The 24140-nt window shown below is 35.7% G+C and overlaps 1 protein-coding gene across 3 annotated transcripts in view; it reads right to left on the bottom strand.

Moving 5' to 3' along the window:
- Nucleotides 1–7280: 7280 nt before the first annotated feature.
- LOC145672979 (F-box/WD repeat-containing protein 9-like) overlaps nucleotides 7281–24140 on the bottom strand; it is a 64556-nt gene continuing 47696 nt past the window's right edge. For all 3 annotated transcript variants that reach the window (XM_081742260.1, XM_081742262.1, XM_081742261.1), the window contains one exon: nucleotides 7281–15416. In XM_081742260.1, the coding sequence (XP_081598386.1) occupies nucleotides 15321–15416 (96 nt within the window). In that variant the 3' untranslated portion in view covers nucleotides 7281–15320. The remainder of the gene's footprint in view (nucleotides 15417–24140) is intronic.

Below are 24140 nucleotides of genomic sequence, written 5' to 3'. Positions count from 1 at the left end.
CTCATCTGTAGTTTCTATGTTTCTTTTTTTTTTCTTTTTATTTGTTTTAATTAGCACAAGTATGATGAGAGAGCGTAATCATCCCTCCACAATCCTACATTGTTTTCTGTTACCATTGCCCTCTAACGGAGAACAATTCCAACTTTCATGTCCTTTAGTTTGCAGAGCTTCCGTTGAGAGGGATAATTTGTGTGTATTTCTGATAGCAACGAGATTTAAAGCTATAGATGCATGAATAAAAGTGAAGTATGTGTTTGTTGTATTTGCCCTTTATGATCTATTAATTATTGAGGATTAAAAAAAGCGCATAATGTATCTACTGCAGTGTCAATTATTTTGGAACTATTATCGGTCCAAAATATGAACGAAAGGAAGGGGGGCCTCGGAGGGGCCATCCCACAAAGAGATCCGACAATGTACTTTGGTACTTTGATGTTTGTAATTTTTTTTAAAAAAAAATGTATGTTAATACATTTTTGTTTGTTATTTTTCTATATGTATCTATAACATCACTTGGCCCCCCCAACACACATTCTGGCTACGCTACTGAAAGTACCAGAAACGTTGCATCTTGTTGACAAGGAGGTGATTAGAGCATATTCTTTAACATGCTAACTTTTTATGTTGTGTATGATTAAAATTCCTTTTTTCTTAATCTTAAACTATAACATAGACAACTTCATATTAGGGTCACATTAAAATTGTTTCTATTTTTATGTGTAAATTTGTAAATAAAGTTGCTTAAGTTCAATATTATTATGGAAGAAAGTTCCTCCATCTAATCAAAAATACAAAATGAAATTTGGCAATCATCTTCATCTGTATCATTGAATTCAGATGGCATTGAAACTGAAACAGTTGTCTATAATCACTAAATAAAACGTCTATAATTTCTCCATTTTATTAAGCTCAGATGGCATTATAGCTGAAACAGTTGCCTGCAATTTCCAAAAACAGGGCATTTCCCCATTTTATTAAGCTCATATGGTATTGAAGCCGAAGCAGTTGTCTGTAATCCCCAATAACCTCAGATGGTATTGAAGCTGCAGCAGTTGTCTGTAATCCCCAAAAAGAGGGCATTTCCCTATTTTATTAAGCTCAGGTTGTATTGAAGCTGAAGCAGTTGTCTGTAATCCCCAAAAAGAGGGTATTTCCCTATTTTATTAGGCTCAGGTTGTATTGAAGCCGAAGCAGTTGTCTGTAATTCCCAATAATCTTATATGATATTGAAGTTGAAGCAGGTGTCTGCAATCCCCAAAAAGAGGGTATTTCCCTATTTTATTAAGCTCAGGTGGTATTGAAGCTGAACCAGTTTTCTGTAATCCCCAAAAAGAGGGCATTTCCCTATTTTATTAAGCTCAGGTGGTATTGAAGCCGAAGAAGTTGTCTGTAATTCCCAATAAGTTCAGATGGCATTGAAGCTGAAACAGTTGCCTGCAATTTCCAAAAAGAGGGCATTCCCCATTTTATTAAGTTCAGATGGTATTGAAACCGAAGCAGTTGTCTGTAATCCCCAATAACCTCAGATGGTATTGAAGCTGCAGCAGTTGTCTGTAATCCCCAAAAAGAGGGCATTTCCCTATTTTTTAAGCTCAGGTGGTATTGAAGCCGAAGAAGTTGTCTGTAATTCCCAATAACTTCAGATGGTATTGAAGCTGAAGCAGTTGTCTGTAAACCCCAAAAAGAGGGTATTTCTCCGTTTTCCTTTTTTAAAAAGTTCGGGCCATTTTTAAGGCCCGAAAAACAGTTCATGCCCAGGTAAAGAGGACGCCTAGTAACCGTATATTTTAGCCGACTCAATAATAACTCGTCTCTTGTTCAAAGTACGGAACTTGAAACCTAAGTTCTGCAACAACAAACATAAAATAGTTCACAGTGGTGTATTTGGGGTGGTAACTACCGGGCTCAAGCTCCCCTTGAAATAAATTTCTTATATGCAACACTTCATTAAAATTTGTAGGCACCCGAAAGGAAAAATATAGCGCTTATTCACGTTTTGTGCATAGCCCCCTCCCCGAAATAAAATCCTGAATACGCCACTGATAGTTCTGTAATATTTAAGTTAATCAGTTTCCACCGGGGCTCCGCGCTAGTGCCGTCTACTCTACTGTCCAGTCTAATCTACTTTGCAGTGCCGTTTTAACAGCATATTAGGCCCCGGATCAAACAAGTGTGTTGTAGTCTCTATGATTAAATTTTGCTCCTAATACACGCCATTCTGCTCGTAGGACAACCGGCCAAATGGGTATGGTACCATTAAGATGGCTCTGCTACTCTCTCGGTTGTCAAGTACACACAACAACATATTGCAATACAGGTACACCTATGGTATCAACCGGGTATGGCCTTTCCCTAACAAGTAAAGGAATAGTTTGTATTAAGTTTCCGGACATAAGCAAATATTTTCTGAATTTAATGCTGCAATAGTTTATTTTTTTACGTTTACAACTTCTGTTGTAAAAATAGATAATATGTCCAGGGAGTATTCTGTACACTCCTAACAATCCTCAAATTTCCTTACACACATACCCCTGGGCATAAAAATATTGTTTTCTTTGAATTTGTGTAAAAATGTATATCATAATTCAAGGTGCATACCCTCTTTTATTTTGAACACCCCACTAAGTAAAAGTTCCTGGCGTTCTTACTGATTATGCCATTTGATACTACCGCTAATACTGAGATGGTATCAAATAAATCAGCCTCCGTGCGACTTCTTTGTAAATCCTTTCTCTTATTATAGCTCTATAAAAATACAAAACCAGAGGACAAACTTTACTCTCTCATGTGAAAAATCCCGTGGATGTATATATTTTTTAAAACCAAGTCAGGAAAACTTAATGTATACTAGTGCGTACTGAATAGATGGTTGCTTATGAAGGTTTGTCTTCCAACTTGAATAATCCAATGGAAAATATGGAGACCCGGGTTCGATTCCCGGCGGGAGCTCATGTGGTTCGGATTCCACGTTAATCAGTAGGTCCACGTCTCATATAGCCTCGCTGCTAAAAGGGACGCTAAACTAAAATCAACTCAACTCAACCAATGGAAAATATATCATCCATCTTCCACCAGTTCCTTAAGGTTTATGATCGTCTCATCACCATTTCATTTTGTCTGCAGTCGATAACGATTATACCTTTCATAAGTAGCTACCTACGATTTTCTCATTTGCTTACATTACGGTTTCTTGACTTGAATTCTTTTCGAAACGATACAGCTGTTAAGAAAACTTTGAACCAACGAATTCATAACAATGTGCATTTCATTATATTTTACAAATATAAACTTATTCAAACATAGACTTCACCATTGTATTTCTCGTAAAATTCTAGCTCAATTGGATATATTACATGACCCTCTTCCTACTAAAAAAAGTCGAGCGAGGTACAAGATGGCCGATTAAAAGATGGCGGCCATGATAAACATACCTTCAGATAGATGTCTACTTCCTTCCGGTGTCGATTAATGTGTTTTTGTTTTTTTATCCCTTTACCCGTTTTACAAATAAAATTAAATTTTTAAACTTGAAACACACTGTTATGGCTTATTCTAATCAAACAGGTTTTTGGCCACTGCGGCCGTCTTTATGGACGGAAGCACTTTAAATTTTGCTTAAGTTCGTTTCTTGATATTCCACATTTCTCTGCCAAGTTTGGTCAAGAAACTAGATTTCGACATTGATAGGTATACTTGTAAGAGAAGAAAACTACGAAATACTGGTTCAGAACCTTCTTGAAAAATATGAAGAAATAAATATGTATTCCAAAATTCATTCAGTGTTTGCTTTCCATTTGAGTTGTTTCAAAAAAAAAAAAAAAAAAAAAGTGCTATAAGCAATGAACAGGGTGAGCGTTTTCATCAGAACATTTTGCAGATGGTAAAACGTTACAAAGGGAGATGAGTCTAACTACTATACTACGGAAGGTATAACTACTATACTATGGTCGTTGTCTTCCCGCGAAAAGTTGTAGTGACGTTTATAGGGAGTGACCAGCTTGGTTACTCGTGGCTCGCTGAGCGCAGTAGACGGTTGGTAGTGATTGGCTACCCTCTTGCCACACCCTCAGTGACGAGCAAGTCCAAGAGCGGGAAACCAACGTTATACCTTCTGGACTTTAGAGCAGCAGAGAGAGTGCATATATATGAGGCGTTGGATAGCAAAATGGTGTACTCATTAAAATACATAAATAAATAAATAAGATTAAGTCATTTCCGTGAACATGAAACCATAACCTGTTAGATGGCAAAGTTGCGTATCTCAGGTTAAAAGAATCAGATCATAGGCCAAAAGATGGCAACACAAAGAACCGATTTTTCTGTATCGATTCTAATAAAAGTTTCAATATCTCAAAACTGACTTACGCCACTTTACCATCCACGGTATATGTATATATATATATTGGTTCTACTCACCTTGATGCAAGTTAATTGTAAACCTGGGGCCCTGCAATACGGTTGGGAGCATCATCAGCTAGATCGACATCAATGTTATTTAAAATAGCATCATCTTCAGCATTATTACCGCCGTTAAAATATTAGCTTTGTTTCCATGGTGTTCGCATACTGAAGATCACAGGGAAATTTGATCGGGTAAAAGCGCTCATCGATTTTTTAAAAAGAAAAACCTAGTAAAAATTAGCAATGTTATCTGGGACTAAGCTTAGCAACTGCTGTAGTACTACAGCGACTAGCCTAAAATTTACTAAAAAAATCTTCAGGTATGGACAGAGGTCAGTTTTTGCCTGCTGTGTGTGGGATTGTGTACCTGTGTGTGGTAGCTGTGGATTTCATTTTATTTTTTATTTATTTATTTTAGTGAACGAAAATTAAAAGAAAAATCTAACACTATAACAGCGGAAGAAAAGATAAACCTTAATTTTATAACCTGAAACTTTAGCAAGCTAAAGAAGACCTCATTCTTATCCATGTTCAAATGAATTTCAAAATTGCGCGAGTCATATATAAAGCGGGTGTAACTTCTTCACTCGCAGTAAAGTTACATCACATACATTGTCAATTAAGAATTGTCTCGCGAAGGTTTTTTCCTCCGATGGGTTGACATGATTTTGTAAACTGATGGTGTTCGTTTGAATTGTTTCAACTTTGGGAGAACCAGTATCGCCATTGACTGCTGTTTGGATTCCCTCAGTGGCATACAATATCCAGGTTTCATTCCGCATCATTATATGAGGAAAGACGCAATCTCCATCCTTCCTCAGCGGGCCAAAAAATCACGTGCAACTGCCATTCTTTGCTCCTTACGAGTATCATCAGCATTTTTGACACCTACATCGCACACAATTTAATGCACTGTTCTCGCAGATGCTTTTGGAAACTCTTTGGCAAGTTCAGTTATTGTGAATCGGCGATTGGATTGTTAACGCATTCCACCATATGAACACTTGAACGTTCTTCCCGAAACTCTTTGCACCATTGCCTTCCCTTCCCTTCCCTTCACTCATTACTGTCGGTCCGTAAATGGCAGACAATTCACGATAGATGTCAGCTGCATTTTGTACTTTGTCGTTCAGAAATTGACAGACAGATCTCATTTCAGATTTGGCGGGACTTAGTAATACGATAGCCATTTCAATTTACTGCTACTCGTAAGTACGTGACTCCACCAAGGCAATTCTATCTCTATCGCAAAGACAAAATATTAGAGTATATTCCTCGCAATGATGAACTTCATCAGTATTGTCAACCCAGCGGAAATAATTATCGGCTCTTTTTTGGCATGTGCCTCGTATGTGTATACGGCAGTACCACTACATGCCTCTTATTTAGTTCTTTTAACATATGAAATGAGAAATGGGTAGAAACTAATGTTGTTCACACTGCGAAGTGAAAAAAATAATACTGTAATTTATTCTAACTTTACTAGCAAGTAATAGTTAAACTTCAGTTTATGAAACTTTGCTTGAATGGAGTCTGTTGGTTTTCCTCCTGTACTCTTTAATTACTTATTGCATTAGAAATATGCGTATTATAAACCTATTTAGTTTTCAGATACACTTTTTCTGTAAACTGATTACTTTTCAATGTACCCTTGGATGACTATGTTTTACTGCAATACCACACATAAATGAAATGAAACAATCTTATTTTTAAATCATTATATATTTGTTATTACAAAATATTATTAATATACATTATAGAGAAAATTTCAACATATTAATGTCAAAAATTATTTAAATTACCATGTGCAGTACTTATTTTCCTTAAATCATTCTGAAACATAATATATTTGACTATTTCTGTACATTAATTCAAATATCAAGCACCTTTCACTGGTTGTCAAAAAATAAATCAAAATACTGTAATATTTTTCGTCATTAAGTACTTCTGTACAAGTTTTTTTTTTTTTCTTTTTTTCGTGGAAAGTTTTGTGACGATACTTTACTACTCTAACACTTGAGAAAATTTCTGATTCTGGTTTATTCTTTTTTTTTTTTACATTGCTGTTTCCTTATATACATGAATTACAGGATGCCATAAAGCACAATATACAGATTAAACTCACAACATATTGACCAAGCATTTGATGCAACGTTGCCAGGGCCAATGATTCATTTAACTCTTTCGCTACTACTTTATTGTTCTGGTAATTAACGTCCTTAAAACAGTATATTTCGGATTTTTTAAACTTTTGTATTTATTTCAAGAGTGTTAATTGGTGCTTTTATACATATAATAAATCAAAATAATAAGCGATTGATGACGCCCTATTTCACTTGTCTTTAATTCCTCGTACGGAATACGTCTTGCGTTAGTTAGAGCAAAAGAAAAAAATGAAATGAAATGAAATCTTTGAGTTTTACATCCCACGGTTATGCCCGTTACGCTAAAGGAGATGGTGATTATGAGAAATGAATGAAATGGTAGAATGAAGAAAATGGGAGGAAACAGGAGAACCCCGAGAAAACCCATGAGCACGGTGTTTGTCCAGCACAAAGTCCACACGGCGGGGGCTAGGATCGCACCCGGGACCCCAAGCACCAGAGGTGGACGCTCTACCATTGAGCCACCGTGGCCCCTAATTAGAGCAAAAGAATACACTGTCAATAAGAAGCTCACTTTTGTGTGTGTGTGTGTGTTGTATGGCCCGTTATCAAACTTTATCAAGCAGAAACAAAATTTCGTATCGTGGACTGAGGTCGAACTAACAAGTGCAAAACAAGAAAATGTTGTTCGATTTAAGTAGAATGAAGCAGCTAAAGGGTTAAATGACATACATAGTTTGAATGTTTTGAAAACTATAGATTATGAAGGTTTAGACTATTTCTAATACTATGCCACACTCAACATGATAGATGACTGTAAAATCTGGAAACAATTGAAGTGTTTTATTAGTAATTTCGCGGACACTGGATTGGAATATAGAATCATGTTAATCTCAGCCCAATATATGAGGAATTTTCAGTTTTGTGATGTACACTGAAAAAATTTTGGATTTAAGTCAGCGAGCAACTTGTGTTATAGGTCTCAAAGAAAATTATTTTTTAAAAAATAAACATTTGAGTTGAAGTGATTTTGAGTTTAAAATCAAGCAGCGAGGCTATATGAGACGGGACCTACTGATTAACGTGGAATCGCTCGGATGGAAAGCGAGCCATTTGCTTTAGAAAATTGTAGAAAAAAAATATGTTATCAAAATTTGGAACTTTTTTTTTAAGCTTTCAATTTTAAAAATAATGGAAAACATTTGGAAAAATAATGGAGCGTACATTTTCAAAATTCAAAGCAACTTTCTTGTTTGCGTTAAAAATCCTTCAATTATGAATATGAACTAATATAAAATAAAAAAGAAACTGGGATTTTTCTGCGAAGTCTCCATTTTGTTGTACATCCTTTGCTTAAATAAGTGAGCCATCCTTCTATATAACCACGACATTTATCTCTTGCGAGGTGTTAAATGAATAATTCACTTGTAACAAATCAATATCATACTTCACCTGAAGAGTTGAGTTGATTTTGAGTTTCACGTCCCGTTCAGCAGCGAGGCTATATAAGACGTGACACATCACCTTAAGACTTTCCAAACATTTAATAATTTTAATTGTCTACTATTTTTATTAATAATTTTATATTTTTAATAAAAAAAATAACTACCAACAAACCGGAACACTATCACATTTACCTCAATTAACATAAAGAGAAATAAAACATGATGAAATTCAGGTTTGGCCAAATCAGTGTTTGATTTTCTAGGAAGAGGGAAGGATGATTGTGCTTTTTAGGAAAATACTTTTGAATGTCTGTAATTTCGGTCACAAACACAATTTTTGCTTGGCAACTATTGCTGAAAACAGTAAATCATCACATATGACAGAATTCGAAATAAAATATCTTTATAGGTCTAAGGTAATACTCGAGAGCACAACTTCCCAAACATACTTTGGGACGAAAGTTCACGCAGTAACCTTTAAATTAACATCTAGTCAAAATTACTACGCAAAACAATAATATTATTTCCAATACTTTTTTTAAGACTTTCTACTACTTATCCAGAATAAACCGCCACAGCACAGCATATAGCAGTAAAATTATTACTACTTCTTCCGTCCGAACCTTTCTCCCGCTATACACTAAAGGGTTAAAATAGTTTGAATTAAAAGCTATAATCGTTTACTTTTAACCTTTTTCCCCATCAACCACCCCAAACTCCATGCAATACGCATTTATTCAAAGACCTCCTCATACTCAAGATTGTAATAGCAATAAATTACCTAAAATAATAAAAAAATATTATTTTTTATTGTGCAAGTGGTTGTAGTAACTAGATCATAAACGTAAAAATACATGAAATTTGATGGCTAAACATGCGGTTATACAAATATTATGGTCCAAATTTAAATACAAAAGTTACGGCTTCTGTCTTATTTTGAAACAATTAAAAATCAAAATAATAGATTTTAACTTGCAATTAAATCGTCACAATAGATTCAAATCGGTAAATCGCCTGCATGGTTTAATACCCAATAGCGCAGCTAGAGACATCTGTTAGCGTGACAGATTATTATTAGCAGTAGCGTGACGCATAGATAAAGAACACTTTGCCATTCATTATTATGATTAGACTTCCTGTGAAGCATTGACCGAGAAGCTGAGTATAACTCTGATACAACATTATTAGACTTCTTGTGGAGTATTGACTAAAAACTGCGTATAACTCTGATACAGATAAATAGCTTAGGGGTTGAGAATAACCTTGCAGTACAATTATTATTATTTCAGGGTCATTCATTTTCACATATTTGGTTACATCAAATTATTCATTTTCACATAAAAACCCAGGATGTATGGAATAAAATTGGAAAAACATGTGATCGGTGGACAGATAGGGACATGAACCCCGAACTCCATGTGATACCAAGTAAAGCTCTCAGATTCTTCAAAGATGGATTATCGCTACTGTCGAAACCTGGTATGCAAATTTCAATAACTTAATTCTCAAAATTTACCAGTCCCTTGGATCTGACTGGGTGGTTTTACAATGTCGACAAATAATAATAATAATATTAATAATAATAATAAAGTAAATTTTCTGCTAAAAATGAGTGCCTGCTCATGAAAGAGGGTTATATAAGATATTACTTTCCACTGACGCTGTATTTCTACACAATGTAGGAAAGCTGTATTTGTCCTTTGAAGATGAAGGTTACACAATGAAACCATTACTCTTCATATTATTTTTTGCTGCACGAAGAGTCTTCTTATTACGAAAACAGCGGAAATCCAGCATATATCTCTTGTATACATTCGAACATATAAAAGAGCACAGTAAAATATGAAAATATACATCAGAAAACACCGATGGAAGCACACCAAACGCCATGTATAGCATTGTTGTATAATACATAATATCAAGACTATCTGAAACTATCGGAACCTTTCCATTATGCAATATTGTTAAAATAATTCTCCAACAATATAGAAAGTTTGCACTGTGAAAGTAGATACGATTAATGTTTGTAGTGACTACCTAACAGAAGTTGGTGCGTGTTATTTGCACGAATAATCCTTTTTGCGGATAGCCACAATTGTTTTGCGTCAGCTTCCTAAGGACATACCCCTATGCGACCCCACCAGCTTTGTCCTGCCCTGCTTTCAACCAGAATGATTTACTCTGGCTTGTAGTGAACACGTAGCACATGTTGGCGTGAGTTTTTCTCACGAATAATCGCTTTTATGGTATATTAGTTTGCACGCATATTGTCACTTTATGTACAATTATTTGGTCATGCGCCAAGAAAATAATATTGTAAAATGAATTAGGGAAGTGTCTTCCAAACTTTTTTGGGTGACGACACACTTTGCTGCACGCCTACGATATTGTGGACACACTTAGTTTAGGTTAGAAGTAACCCTATAATGCATAGTGGGACAGATATGGGTATTAGTGGTAAATAATCTGTGCTTTCCTACATAACAGTATGTAGTTGCTAATGCATGTTGAACCAGATTGGGAAGGTTAGAAGCTAGTTGTAATTCCACAGTTTCCGCATAGATGGCACTATTGAGCGTCGGGTACTTCCGTTACTCATTTTTGTTTTCTCTTTGCAAAACTTTTTTTTTTTCCCACAGAAAATAAAGAAAATCATGCATTATAGGGTTAAGAATTGTTGCTGCTAATGTACCCTTGGGCTGCAATCTGTACAATCTGTCTCTAAATTAATTAAATGAATTTTTCAAGGTATCAAAATTAAAAATTAATCGTTTCACATAAAGTCTAGACTCATAGGTCTTCACTGACTTGATTTTATTTGATTTTGAGTTTCTTTCAGCAGCGAGGCAATATGAGACGTGGACCTACAGAGTAACGTGGATCCAAACCACATAAGCTCCCGCTGGAAATCGAAGCCGGGTCTCCCACCCGAAAGGCGCGTACGCTAACCGCTTAGCCACGAGGGAGCTCTCATTGGTCTTCATGGTAGCACATTTATTTTTAAATTCTGAAGTTTCGCAACACATCCTATGATCTGTATGACATACTGCTTAGTCGTGACACAACGGTTGGGAAAGGGTATCATTTAAAGAAAGAAAGAAAAAAAAAAAGTTACGTGAAATATTTTTCTCAGCTTGACGATATTTTGTGAAACTGCACAACAATAACAATTCATTCTCAAAATTCATATGTCTGTTGGACCTTACTATACCTATGTTGTAAATGACTTGATTTTTACATTTCAAACAATAACTAAATCCAAATAGTCAACAATTATCTGGTCACAAATTACAATATAACTTGGTGCATTTTGCTTCTATTTATTTTCCTGATACCCGCAGTGAGTGTTATTGACTACAACACAAATCGAACTAACTTACATCTGAAAATTCACTTCTTAATAATTCACCATTTCACTAAATTAAATACCTGATTGAACCATCAAAATTACATATCACAAATACAAACAATTCAAAACTTCAATTTTAATTCAAATCAACACAATATCTTCTATCATAATCTGTTTGAAGACTCCCTTCAAACACCTGTAACACTTGTAACCACATCTATGAAAAACTGCTAGACACTGTCTGCTTGGTAGCCACAACAAGAAGCAACTAAGCAACTGTCTGGTTCCTCGAATCATAGAGCATCAGCCTCGCAAATGGGAGATCATGATTTCGAGTTTCAGCCAAGCCAGTAATCAGATTTTCCTGTTGTTCTTCAACAGTAAGTTTAGTTTAATAAGTTTTAAAATCAACTTAATACTGACAACATTAAGTCGCATAATTCATTCAACTACCAGAAAAACATACACATTTTTATTTGTTCTTGATTTTAAAGGCAATTCTTTTACTTTGATGCATCGACATGTTCGAGAAGCGAGGTCTGCAGCTTCTTGTCTTTCCGTAACCATAGCCTGACTTTATCATAGCAACTAAACAATCAGATACCATCAGTTTGTAGTAATGAAAAGTCAATCAGTAATAAATAAATAAATAAAATAAAAAAGTAAAAAAAAATCCAATATAGATCATCTTTACAAATTTTCTTTAGTTTTATTTTAAAGATATTCCTCTAAATCTTTCAAGTTAAATCACGTTGAAACTTTTCATTTTTTATTTGACCTTATACTTGATAGAGTATCGAATATCTTCTAGTACAAAAGAATCACGGAAGAAGGGCCACAATGTACGTGACTTTAACGACAATTCTTTACTACAAAATGAAATGAAATGAAATCTTCTAAGTTTTACGTCCCATGGTTATGCAGGCTAGGCTGAAGGAGACGGTGATGATGAGAAATGAAATGGTGGAATGAAGAAAGTGGGAGGAAACGGGAGAAACCTCGAGAAAACCCACCCACACTGTGTTTGTCCACCACAAAACTCACTTGGCGCGAGCTGAGATCGAATCAAGGACCCCACGCACCAGAGGTGAACGCCCTTTTACTGAGTCACCGTGGCCCAATGCCTTCCTATGTATTACCTATTTTCGTTTGTGAAAATACCACTCCTTCCCTACATATTCTTTTAATAATACCTTCACAGCTAATTGATATATTTAAGTAGTTTTCTTTGAAGTAGTAGAGAGAACTAAATTATTAACAAGTTATGATGCAATTTGGATTACGACTACACACATATCTATATAAAACAAACATGATTACGTAACAAAAGTACACTGATCACGTGCAATTTAATAGTAGTGAATATAGGTGACTGAAGTATGATTCCAAACTTTTCCTAAAGCTGGTTTGTTTAGACATTTGGCATAAAAAGTGATTTATAGTCTAAAACAAAGAATGCTAAATAAGTAATACTTGTTAGTTGATAGTTTCTCTGTTATTCACTCTTTCCAAATGAAATCTTCGTAGTAGGAAGCCACATTCATCATGTACATAAGCACGAAAAAAAAAAAAAAAAAATGTTGATTTTTCTTCAGTGTTAAACAGGGACAGTCAGTCGACATTTGCGAACCAAAGTCCTGCGACACAATTTCCTCTGAGAAACAACGAAGACAATGCTGTGCTGTCCACGAGACTTTTTGTTAGAGGTAAAGTGTTTATACGATGCCTGTAGAGAGGAATCCTAAGAAAATATACGGATACGACAGTGTTCATCACAAACTCAACAATTTGGGATCGAACTAGCGACTTTTCGCGTCACAGATGAGCATTTAACTTCTGAGTCAATTTGCTCCTTATTTGAACAATCAAGTCTCAAAACCACTGCAAGTCACAATTAGTGGCGTAACTACATTTTATGCTCCCCCCCCCCCGCAAGAGACTAACCAGGTCCCCTACCTTAACATTATTTTGTGGAATGATAGATAACATAATAAATAACCATACTTCCCTGTATCTGTAAACAGTAGCGTAACCAGGATTTTTGTTTGTGGGCTTAATAATAATATATATGCGTTTGTTGTGTCGGAAGGGTTAGTTTTATTATTATTTAATAAATAATAATAATAATATAATAATAACAATACATAAAATTTATTCACTAAGCTTCAGAATGGAAGACGGGCTTACCTCTTTGCAGTCAGTAACGGCAGTCTCCATGAAGAGTAGCAGGAATTAATTGAATGGTTTCCTTCTTGCTTTCCTGTCATCAAAATCCTTTACTAACTCCTGTACACCCATTTCTTTAGCTCCGTCTGCATTTACTGAGAGCAGTGCTAGCATATTTAACCTATTTTGGTCCATTGTGCTTCTCATATAGTTTTATTTTATTATTAATTTCAATTTTGAGAATCTCTCCGCAGAACTGACAGAGACAGGGAGCGTCAAAAACAGCAAATACGCGGTAATAAGTTCTGAAACGCTAGACGCCAATGACTTATATTTCACAATTAAAAGCCTTGTTAGATCAAACACATAATTCTGAACACTTATTTCAGATTTCAGCTATTTCATAAAGCGAACTACTGCATCGAAAAACGAAAAAAACAATACCAATATCCAACACTTCAAAGTTGTTTGAAGTATCTGCGGTGCCCTTCTTAGAATTTCATCATCACTAAGATGAATTATATTGGCAGGAAACAAAAAGGAAAATTTGGATACTGTATCACGCAAAGATGTAAAAAGACAATGTAATTATGAATTTAGTATGTCAAATAATTTAATGTAGATGTTAATTTTAAAGTTTGATTCACTGGCTCTGAGGTGATTATCTTCACAAAACTCATGAAAATAATAATAATAAAACAGCCAAATTCCGAGAGCCGAAAATTAGAAAGAAAAAAGCCAAAGATAGTCTAAAAATGGGAGGGTGGAAGAACATTGCCGACTAATACGTACAAAATTGGAAAGGATGTTGATTCGACCTATTAGGAGGCTAGCGTGAAGGGCCCCTTAGAAGTGTCGGGCTCCCCTGCATTGCGGGGTTTCGCGCCATAATAGTTACGCCTCTGGCCACAATCTTATCCCGTGATTCTATATATCGGAAAAGTTATTCAAAATGGCGGACATATCGAATAATGGGACTACAAATGAAATTAAATCAACTTTCTAGCTTTAGGTTCCACGATTATGCTCTTTCGGCTAAAGGAAACGGATGAATAACGAAAATAATTGACTGGAGGAATGAAAATGTGGGAGGAAATGGAAGTATCTCAAGGAAATCCATGGACATGATGTTATCCACCGTAAACACAAACGGCCTGGGATCGAACCAGGAGACCCTCGCACCAAAGGTGAGCACTGAGCCACCGTGCTCCCACAAAAGAGACAAAACTGATGTATATCCAAAGTTCTCATATATTTCCGAAATGAAAAGCTTTTATTTTTTTTATTTGGAAACACATATTACTTATTTACTTGCCCTCGTAAATAAACAATTATACACAATTTATTCTTCATTATGATAATTATACAAGGCGATAGTTATATATTTGATATAAAATGATAAATAACTATAATGCACATACAAAGTAATATAAAAAATTATTCTTCGCAACATATAATTAGAAAAAGAAAAGCTAATTGTTCATAAATATTAAGTTCATCTTAAAAAGCTAGGTTAACTCTCAGATCAATAGCACAACAAGTATTCTTTTAATAATCATGATTCTCTAACAAATGAGTCACTTACATACTTAAATATACAGCAGCAACAGCAAGCACAACCACAACATATTAACTCCAATAAGAATTATTACTCTGGTAACAAACTTACAAAAAAAGAAGTACAAATATGTTTAGGAAATGTTTCCTTTTTTACAGGTTTCTAAAGCGTTTTTAATATCACATAAGTTACAGCTTGAATATTTTTGGTTAAAAAATATAATACATTTGTTTTCTTGTAAAACATATGTACATATTCTTTTCATTTCTTATCTGTATATATTAAAAAAATGTACCTCACAAAACATGAGAAATACTGTGATTAGCTGGAATCCATATTTCGACGGTGCATTCCGTACACGACGCTGCTAGAACGTTGTGTTCGTAGTGAATCTGAAAGTAAAATTAAATTAAACATATCAATATCATGTGTACAATACAAAGGAAACAACGAGCAGATTAATGTATGCTATTACTCTCATGAAAACGATCTATTGCTGAGGCCCTTAGGAGAAGAATTCAAGGTCTTGTTTGATTATTATGTGCCGTAGATATGTTCTAAGAGAGGGCCACTACCGTATTTATTAAATTGCATGCCGACTTTTTTTTTTCTCTCCTGATTCAAAAAATGACCCTCGGCTTAAAATCGGTATTGTTGATCCGACCATTAAAGTAGACGACACCCTTTACAGACATAATGGAAACAAGTTAAAAAAAAAAAAAAAAAAGTAACAGAAGCTGCTACAATTAAGTTTTAGCCATCATGTAGACTCAATGTTACCAAGTTTTTTTTTTTTTTAAATGTAGTGGATTTCAATCACGCAAATTTTTGCATTTGGCTGTCATTCCAGACGGGACGACTTCAACTTTTCAACCCTTTGATGTATGTATCAACAAGCCGCTGAAGGGCGTTGAAAGAAAAGCACACAGACTGACTCCCCAGAGATGATAGAATACTGACGCCTACGGGGAGAATAAAGCGGGCTAGTCTATTGCAAGTGTGCATGTGGAAGTGACGATGACGCGCGCAAGAGTATCTCAAGAGGAATTGTTGCCAGTGTGTTTAAAAGTGTTCGATCGCCCTTGACTGTACAGGAGACGATGCTCTGTACGAAGACAGTGACAAGGGAATAAGGAACGATGAATCTTAATCAATCAATGATAATGATTCACTAGACAATTAAATGGGGAAAGTTTATTCCTTATATTTTGTATGTTTCATTATCATTATTATTATCTCCCAGTGTAAGCTTATAGCATCACTTTAGGTGTATGTGTGTATGTGGTACTTTATTACTCGGTAACTACTAACAGGATTTGAACTTTGTGGGAAAATAGTCCATGGCCAAGAGAATAAAACTACTACATTTGGTGACCAGGTTCGGCCTAGGGCGAACTGCCCATGGCCTACGGAATAAAATTGCTATATTTGGTGACCGGGGCTCTGCCGGGGACAAGCTTGGCTTGACAACAAACGCTGTGTTCAACAGCTTTGCGCGCTGAGTTCGGTTCACCTTACTTTAAATCTTCGTTTTTGATTTCCGGAGGATCATCTTATAATCAAATAAATACGGTAAGCGGCAGAGCAGCAATATGGTAGTCATTTCCTTTTCCTCTTGCTCAAACAGCACACACGGAAGACAAGTAATTAGGAAGGAAGAAAGAAAGAGCAGTCTGAGAACTAGAATTAGGAATTTAATCCAAAACTCAATTAAACAAATTTTCACTTTTATTCTTCAATCGATATTCCTCCGGTTGGGATACTATCTACCAAGTACTTGCTACAAGTTATAACTTGTTACGGATAGAATACAAGCGGAAGAAAAGTATTGTGAAAAAGAATGACTGAATCCTAAGGCAATTTTCATACTAGATTTGTTTATTATCAGTTACTATATTGGAATTTAATGATTTACTAGACACTTTGAAAGGCTCTGTTTTAAGCTGAATTTGTTGTGAATTACTAAAAAGATACGTGAAATACTTACATCGTTGACTGCGTGTGCAAAGTTTTTTTTTTTTTTTTTTTTTTTTTCTGAATTATTTCAATCACTTATTCTGTGGCCTTATTCATCAGATTAAATCACTGACATAAAAAATTGGATTACTTTATAAATACAGTTTGCATTTTTGGTGCAAGGTTTTCAAAACAGGTATAGTCCTGTTGATAAACTCATTGTTTATGTAGGTTTTCCTACGATGATTTCTTTATGCAAACTTAAGATTTAACAAGTCCTATGTAAATAACTTATCAATAATGTCAGAGTAGTGCAGATACTAACAACAAAATTTTATATATATATATATATATATATATATATATATATATATATATGGTGACTCAAAAGTCTGCTGACATAGAGTAACTTGGTTATTATCAGAGTTACAACAAAATGTAACAGGGGAAACCATCTCCAAATATTATATTTTCAATTTAAAGTGAAGGAATTTTTTTAAATCGAACGAGCCTCTTGGACTGTACACACTTTATGCGCCCAATGTTAAATGAAAATGCAACGTTGCCATTTACCTGCACCCACAACATAAGAGAATGAAGTGACTGTCTTTTACACTAACTTGTCGATGACCAGCCCCCATTCACTTTATGTTGTGGATCCAGGTAAGTGATAACGTTGCATTTTCACTTAACATTGGGCGCATAAAGAGTGTACAGCTGAAACGGCTCGTCCGATTTAAAGAATTAATTCACTTTAGATTGAAAACATCATATTCGGAGATGATTTTCTCCTCTCACATTTGTTGTAATTCTGATAATAACAGAGTAACCATATGTCAGGGGACTTTTGAGACACACAATATATATATATATATATATATATATATATATATATAATTAATTTTCATTTTAGAATCCTTGCACCAAAGATGTAAAATGCGTTTATGAAGAGATTTGATCTTCATGTACTTAACCTGCTGAACAAGGTTACAAAATAAATGGTCAAAACCGAACAAGAAAACTTTACGGATGCAATTAACGCTATAAGTGTTTCCCTTCTCTTTTAAGTAAGTATTGGTGATGGGTACTAAAACAGGTTTTCGATTTTTACCAAAGCCGAAACTGAGTTTTGAAAGCTTCCAAAGACAGCCTTTCTTCAAAACCGATTTGTTTTTTAAAAATAACAAAAAGGTTTTATTTTCTAAATAAAAAAGTTTTGCTTCTTTGTTTGCTTGTTTGGAATACAAAGATATTGTATATCTGACATCTGTGAATTACTTTCATTTCTAATTGTAGCTATTTTGGACAACGGTGCTTAAAAGTGCACAATCTGTTATGAAAAAGAAGAAAAAATGTAGAATATAAGTTGAGATAGATTGGCATTCATGTAATGGTAGTTGCTGTAACTAGAGATAGTTATTTGTTTCGTTCGCTTCACTTATCAATATTGTGTTTTCAAAATCTTTTATAATTATCTTAATTATGCCCAAATGGAAGAAATACGTTATGTAACATTTCAATATACTTTAATTTAATTTGTCTATGAGCTCCGATGATATTGAATTAAGGTGGATCACTACCCGGAAGTCAGTATAAGCATTAGTTCATTCCCTTAACCAACGCTTAAAGAAATGGCACATATTGTAAGTATTACACTATAAAATAGAGTTATGTGTCAGCTACAACATGAGATACTATTTTCTGTGCTTATGTATTCTGTTAGCTAAAAAAGTAACATATAAGAGGAAAACTTGATCAGTTTTAAGATGAGTACGCAAGATGGCGCTTGGTGTTAGATTTTACTACTCCTGTGCTCAGTTTTATGAAATTTTTACTTACAAGCATAAATTATTTTACAAGTAGTTGTCTCATTACGGAATATGGATATTATATTACCGTTTTTCGTGTTATGTTTTACATTTTATCCAAATAATATTTTGTGTTTACGGAAATAGTTTTAGCGGCTGAATCTCATGCTTACGCAGGACGCCATAATGCTTCGTTGCCAAACTTACACATGTACTGTTGCAGTCACAGTAGTAGGGCAATTCCTTGTTAGCGTTTGAAGCCCAGAGGCGAGATCTAAGTAAAAGATCGAAGAGCCAAAGGAAGCAAAGAGAAAGGGAGAATAAATTGAAGAAACAGCTAAACGCTTTTCAATTTTTAACTGTTTGTTCCTACGTAATACAAAGATAATAATACAAAGATAGTTTATTTTGACGATCATTTTGAACGTTAAATATGTAGACTCATATGTGTTCTTTCTTTTTCTTCTTTTCTTTCTTTCCTTTCTTTCTTTCTTTATTTTTGCTGAAACTTAATTTCCTTAGATAAAATATTATATCTTCTTGAAAATAATCTATATATCTCGTATGTTTTTGTGTTTTCATACATACACGAATAGTTGCCTGAACCCATTAGTGGAAAATAGTAATTAATTTCACTTACTAGGGAAGGTCGTGGGTCGTGTTACTCTGGCTTCATGTTGATACTATGCTCAGTCGACTCCATTTTACATATGAAACAATTAGGCAACCGGAGAAATCCTCGATCGCAAGCTTGTTCGAATTATGGGTGTTAAAATTTCAAAATTGAAGAGATTTTGAAAAAAGTTCGAAGAAACCATTTTTTGAGATACACGCTTCATTTTTGGTACTGGGGTGTTTTCTTGGATACTCGACGGACTGGTGAGGTCAAAACGTACGCATTTTGCAAGATAAGGGAACTTATTGGGGAAGAGGTGAAGGGTAATGGTGTCTTACAACTTGCAAATTGCATTCTATTTGGCACACCGGGCAACTACGCTAATAAAATTTATTTGAAACCAACTATATTGTCATTCAAATGTCATTTTCTGCGTGGCAACCTAAACATTAAAGAATGACATTTGTCTCCGAAACGCTTTGCCGCGGACTAACTTCAACGCGACTCCCAACCCAGCCGGTCTCTGTGCATTGTGGAAAAAATGAAAATGAAATGAAATCTTTAAGTTTTACGTCTTACGGTTATGCCGGTTAGGCTAAAGGGGACGGTGATGATGAGAGATGAGTGAAATGGTGGAATGGAGAAAGTGGGAGGTAACGGGAGAACCCCGAGAAAACCCACGAGCACGGTTTGTCCACCTGTGGAAAAATGAAATATTTCAGTTGAACATCCGATGATTATACCCTTTAGGATAAGGAAGACGATGATCAAGGCAAGTGAATGATGATGGAAGAATTGATGGAATGAAAAGAAGGGAGGAAACGGGAGTACCCCGAGAAAACCCATGGACATGATGGTATCCATTGTGGAAGACGGTGTTTCAATATTTCATCGCTACCCATTTTTTTTTTTTTTTTTTTTTTAATTTTCAACGGATTTCAATGGCGATTGTTTGAAAATAGTGGCCAAACTTCAGACAATATTTTACGGTATTTCGCGAGAAATGTGACCTGAAAAACAAACAATCGGCTAGAGATGATGTATGCAAACAGCGGTTTTCTCGAGAATAAAAGTCACTTGGTTTACAACTTTGAGCGCAAATTCCTGCTAACCATTTTTTCTTCTTTAAATTTTTCGGTCTATTTTCTCGTTGAATATCTTAAAATATTTCCTGGAGTTTGACCAATATTTCTCCATAATCGACATTCCAATTGCTGAAAACTAACCACATGGCTAGCGATGATATATTAGAACACCGTATTCTGCGATGCATAAGCATAGGTCCACATTCGGAGTACCGCGGCAGGGCAAGCCTGTCTGGCGCTGCTCGAGCTGTTTGGACCTAGCTACAGAAGGGGAAGAACCAGGCCAGAAGTCAGTCCAAAAATACAGGGGAGTGGTAGAAGTTAGGGGCCGATCCAACCATATTATAGTTCATCACCATATTATTGTTCATTTGCAAACTTATTGTGAACATTTAAGGGGAGCAGTAAATTATAGGGGGAGCCCGGCCTCCTAGACCCCCGAGGATAAGGGCCTGGGAAGAACATAACAATATAGAGCATCACAAGTTTAATTATGAATATCACGTCGTTCTCCATTGAATTTTGCACGCCTGGCAAAGCGTTTCCAAGACAAATGTGATTGTTCAATTTGAAGGTGGCCACAGAGGAAACTGATATTTGAATAACAATATAATCGAATAGGGGTATCAAATACATTTTATTAGCCTATTGGCCCCAGGGGTAAATGTGAAGGAGAATGCGGTGACGCTGTACCCCCACCTCGAAAAAAATTAAGGCGTCCCCCCAGTTCCGAAAAAACTATAATGGGTATAGATAGGCAGGGGAACGGTGTGGCGTCATGCCGCTACTTACCGTCCCTCCACCTTTTCAGATCCACTTTTACCACTGGTATGTCAAATGGGAGGCAATTTGCATGGTGTAAGACGCCATTACCCTTCACACCATTCCAAATAATTGCCCTTATCTTGCAAAATGCATACGTTTTGATCTTACTACTGTGTTGGGTATCCAGGAGAACTCCCTGGTATCAAAACTAAAGCGTCTATCTCAAGAAATGGTACTTCAAACTTTCTGCAAAATCTATTCAATTTTGAACTTTTAACGCCCATAATTCGAACACGCTTGCGATCGAGGATTTCTCCGGTTGCCTAGTTGTTTTATATGTAAAAAGGCGTCGACTGAGCATAATATCGAAACGAAGTCAGAGTAATATCCCGTGACCTTCTCTAGTTAGTATTTAAAAATTCATAAAACCGTAAAGCTTGATTTTTTTTTCCTATAATGGAAAGTAAGTATTCAGACCCTGTAGGTTCATTTGAGAAATGCTAATCCTTTTCTACTCCGGAGCTGCAGTGACTCCGTGGTAGAGCATTGACATCTTGTCACTGGTTCGATTCCAGCTTTGCCAGGTGAGCTTTTTGGTGGAGACACACCATGTGTGTATGTGGATTTTCTCAGAGTTTCTCTTTGTGCTCCTACTTTCTCATTCTACCATTTAATTCACTCTTATCATCACCGTCTCGTTTAGCCTATATGGCATAACCGTGAGACATGAATGTTTTTTTTTTTCTGTAACGTCCTATCATTGTGCTTCGAAGAAAAGATAGGTGATGATGACAACGAATAAAATGGTTGAATGAAAGAAAGGGAGGGACCCGGAGGAAACTCCACTTATGGTTTGTTCACCACAAAGCTCACTTGGCGCGAGCTGGGATCCAGCCAAAAACCTGATCCACCAGAAGTAAGTGATCTATGTCTAGCTCTTATTGATCCAATATTTTGACGAATATTGTCCGTGAATTCCGAATTGTAAGTGATACGTTTACCGCTTGCGGTTTCAACATAAGAATAAGGAGCGGAGATGGAACCCATGCTTGGGACGCTGAATCTATATCAACAAATAATTTCTTGTTATCGCTTACCGTTTTGCTCTATGTAAATTGAAAGTGTGATAAGGGGTAATGCAAAGTGACTGGATGAAGTAGCTACAATCATTGGCATAAGTCACTGTTCAATCTGTAACATTATCCACTCTGTGCTCAGATTTCTGGAATATGTGTGCCAGAATAGTATCACGGCAGTTGATAGACGAACTGAAGCAGCGATATGTTGATGTGTTACGGGATTTTGCCACGCCGTAAACGAGAAGGTAGTGACTTTCAGAAGAGATTCGTTACTGGATATGAAACATGGGTGAACTATTACATTCCGGAAGTAAGAAAGCGAGCATGCAATGGCAGTATCCATTATCGGACACAACCATCTACAGGGAAATTAGTACTTTCTTCTGGGACCAAAAGGGTGGAATTTTGGAGCGTTACAGCATAGGGAACGCATAGTCAATAATATCTTGTATTCCGATCTCCAAAAAGGTCCTAAACTTACTATACGAAGTAACACGGACTTCTGAAAACAAATTTCCTCTATAACATAACAATACTCCACCTCATACTACTGCCTGTGCAATGGCTGCGATCATTGAAAATCTTCATTTCATCCTCCTTACGCACCGAATCTCGCCTCAGTGGTGAAAGGCACTAAAGATAAAGAAGTTGCAATCTGATGAAGAGGTGCAACGATTGGTGTATGACTGATTGCGTATCCAATAAAAAAAATAAATAAATAAATAAAAAAGATCTTTGGAGGCATTGGGACACTTTGTAAGTAAAACTTATATTGAGTGTAGAGTGGATTGTGTAGAAAAATGAAATTCATTTGTTCCATGCTCACTCAATATTTTCCTTTTTTTTAAGTTTTAAAGTTTTTTTTGACACTTCGTAACACTAGAAAATTGTTGTTTCCGTAAGTACCGGATATGGAAGTGGAGATACAATTTTAACAACCGGTTTCAAGAACCTGAGAAATTTTAATAACCGGTTCGGACGAACTAGGTGAATGACACCATTGAGTAAAGCAATAGACCCGTATGCTCTGTCAACGATCAGGCCATGAGCGTCCGCAGCGGAGGTAAGGAGACAATCGCTTTACTCTGCATTTTCGAAAGGGGTTTGGTTGTTTCAAAACGCTTTTACCCAGAAACACACATGAAGGAACATTATTTGGTTACACCTACTAGAATATTTAATATAGAGCTATTTAATGTAGTCCACAAAGATATGCAATATGCCTCAATAATATCTGTTTTGCATCATGCGTTATGTGCATCAATGTATGTCGGGCTTTTGCCCCTTCCCCGACCTTGGAAAAATCCTGCGGGTGTTTCTGGACAAAAGTGTTCTTATTCGGAACTGTTATTATCTTCAGGTGTGCATAGTACCAAGTATGAACCAGTACTAAAAGATGTGAAATTGTTTTGAATATATGCCACTATAAACAAGAATTACAGAATTCATACTTGTTATTATTGTTGAAGATCATGTGATATATGAAGTACAGCAATCAAGGTGCAAAAGCAAGTACTTGCAAAACACTTGGAGAAATGAAGTAGGTTAAATATACTAGTAGATTTTAATAAAATTAGCTGTAAATAGTTTGGTAGATAGATCACCTCTGGCGCATGAGATCGCTGGTTCGATCCCACTTTTCGCCAGGAAGACTTTCTGTAGGGGGCCCAGCCAAAATTTAGGGGAGCCCGGCCCGCGTAGACCCCCCTGGATACGGGCTTGATGATTATGTCATCTAAAGTAAAGTTACACTAAGACATTCAACTTACAAAATATATGCACTGGGGAACACAACTTACAAAATACC

Source organism: Thermobia domestica, chromosome 16 (genome assembly GCF_964235325.1).
Source record: "Thermobia domestica chromosome 16, izTheDome1.hap1.1, whole genome shotgun sequence".
In the NCBI taxonomy this organism is placed as follows: domain Eukaryota; kingdom Metazoa; phylum Arthropoda; class Insecta; order Zygentoma; family Lepismatidae; genus Thermobia; species Thermobia domestica.
This window is presented reverse-complemented; position numbering and strand designations above follow the sequence as displayed.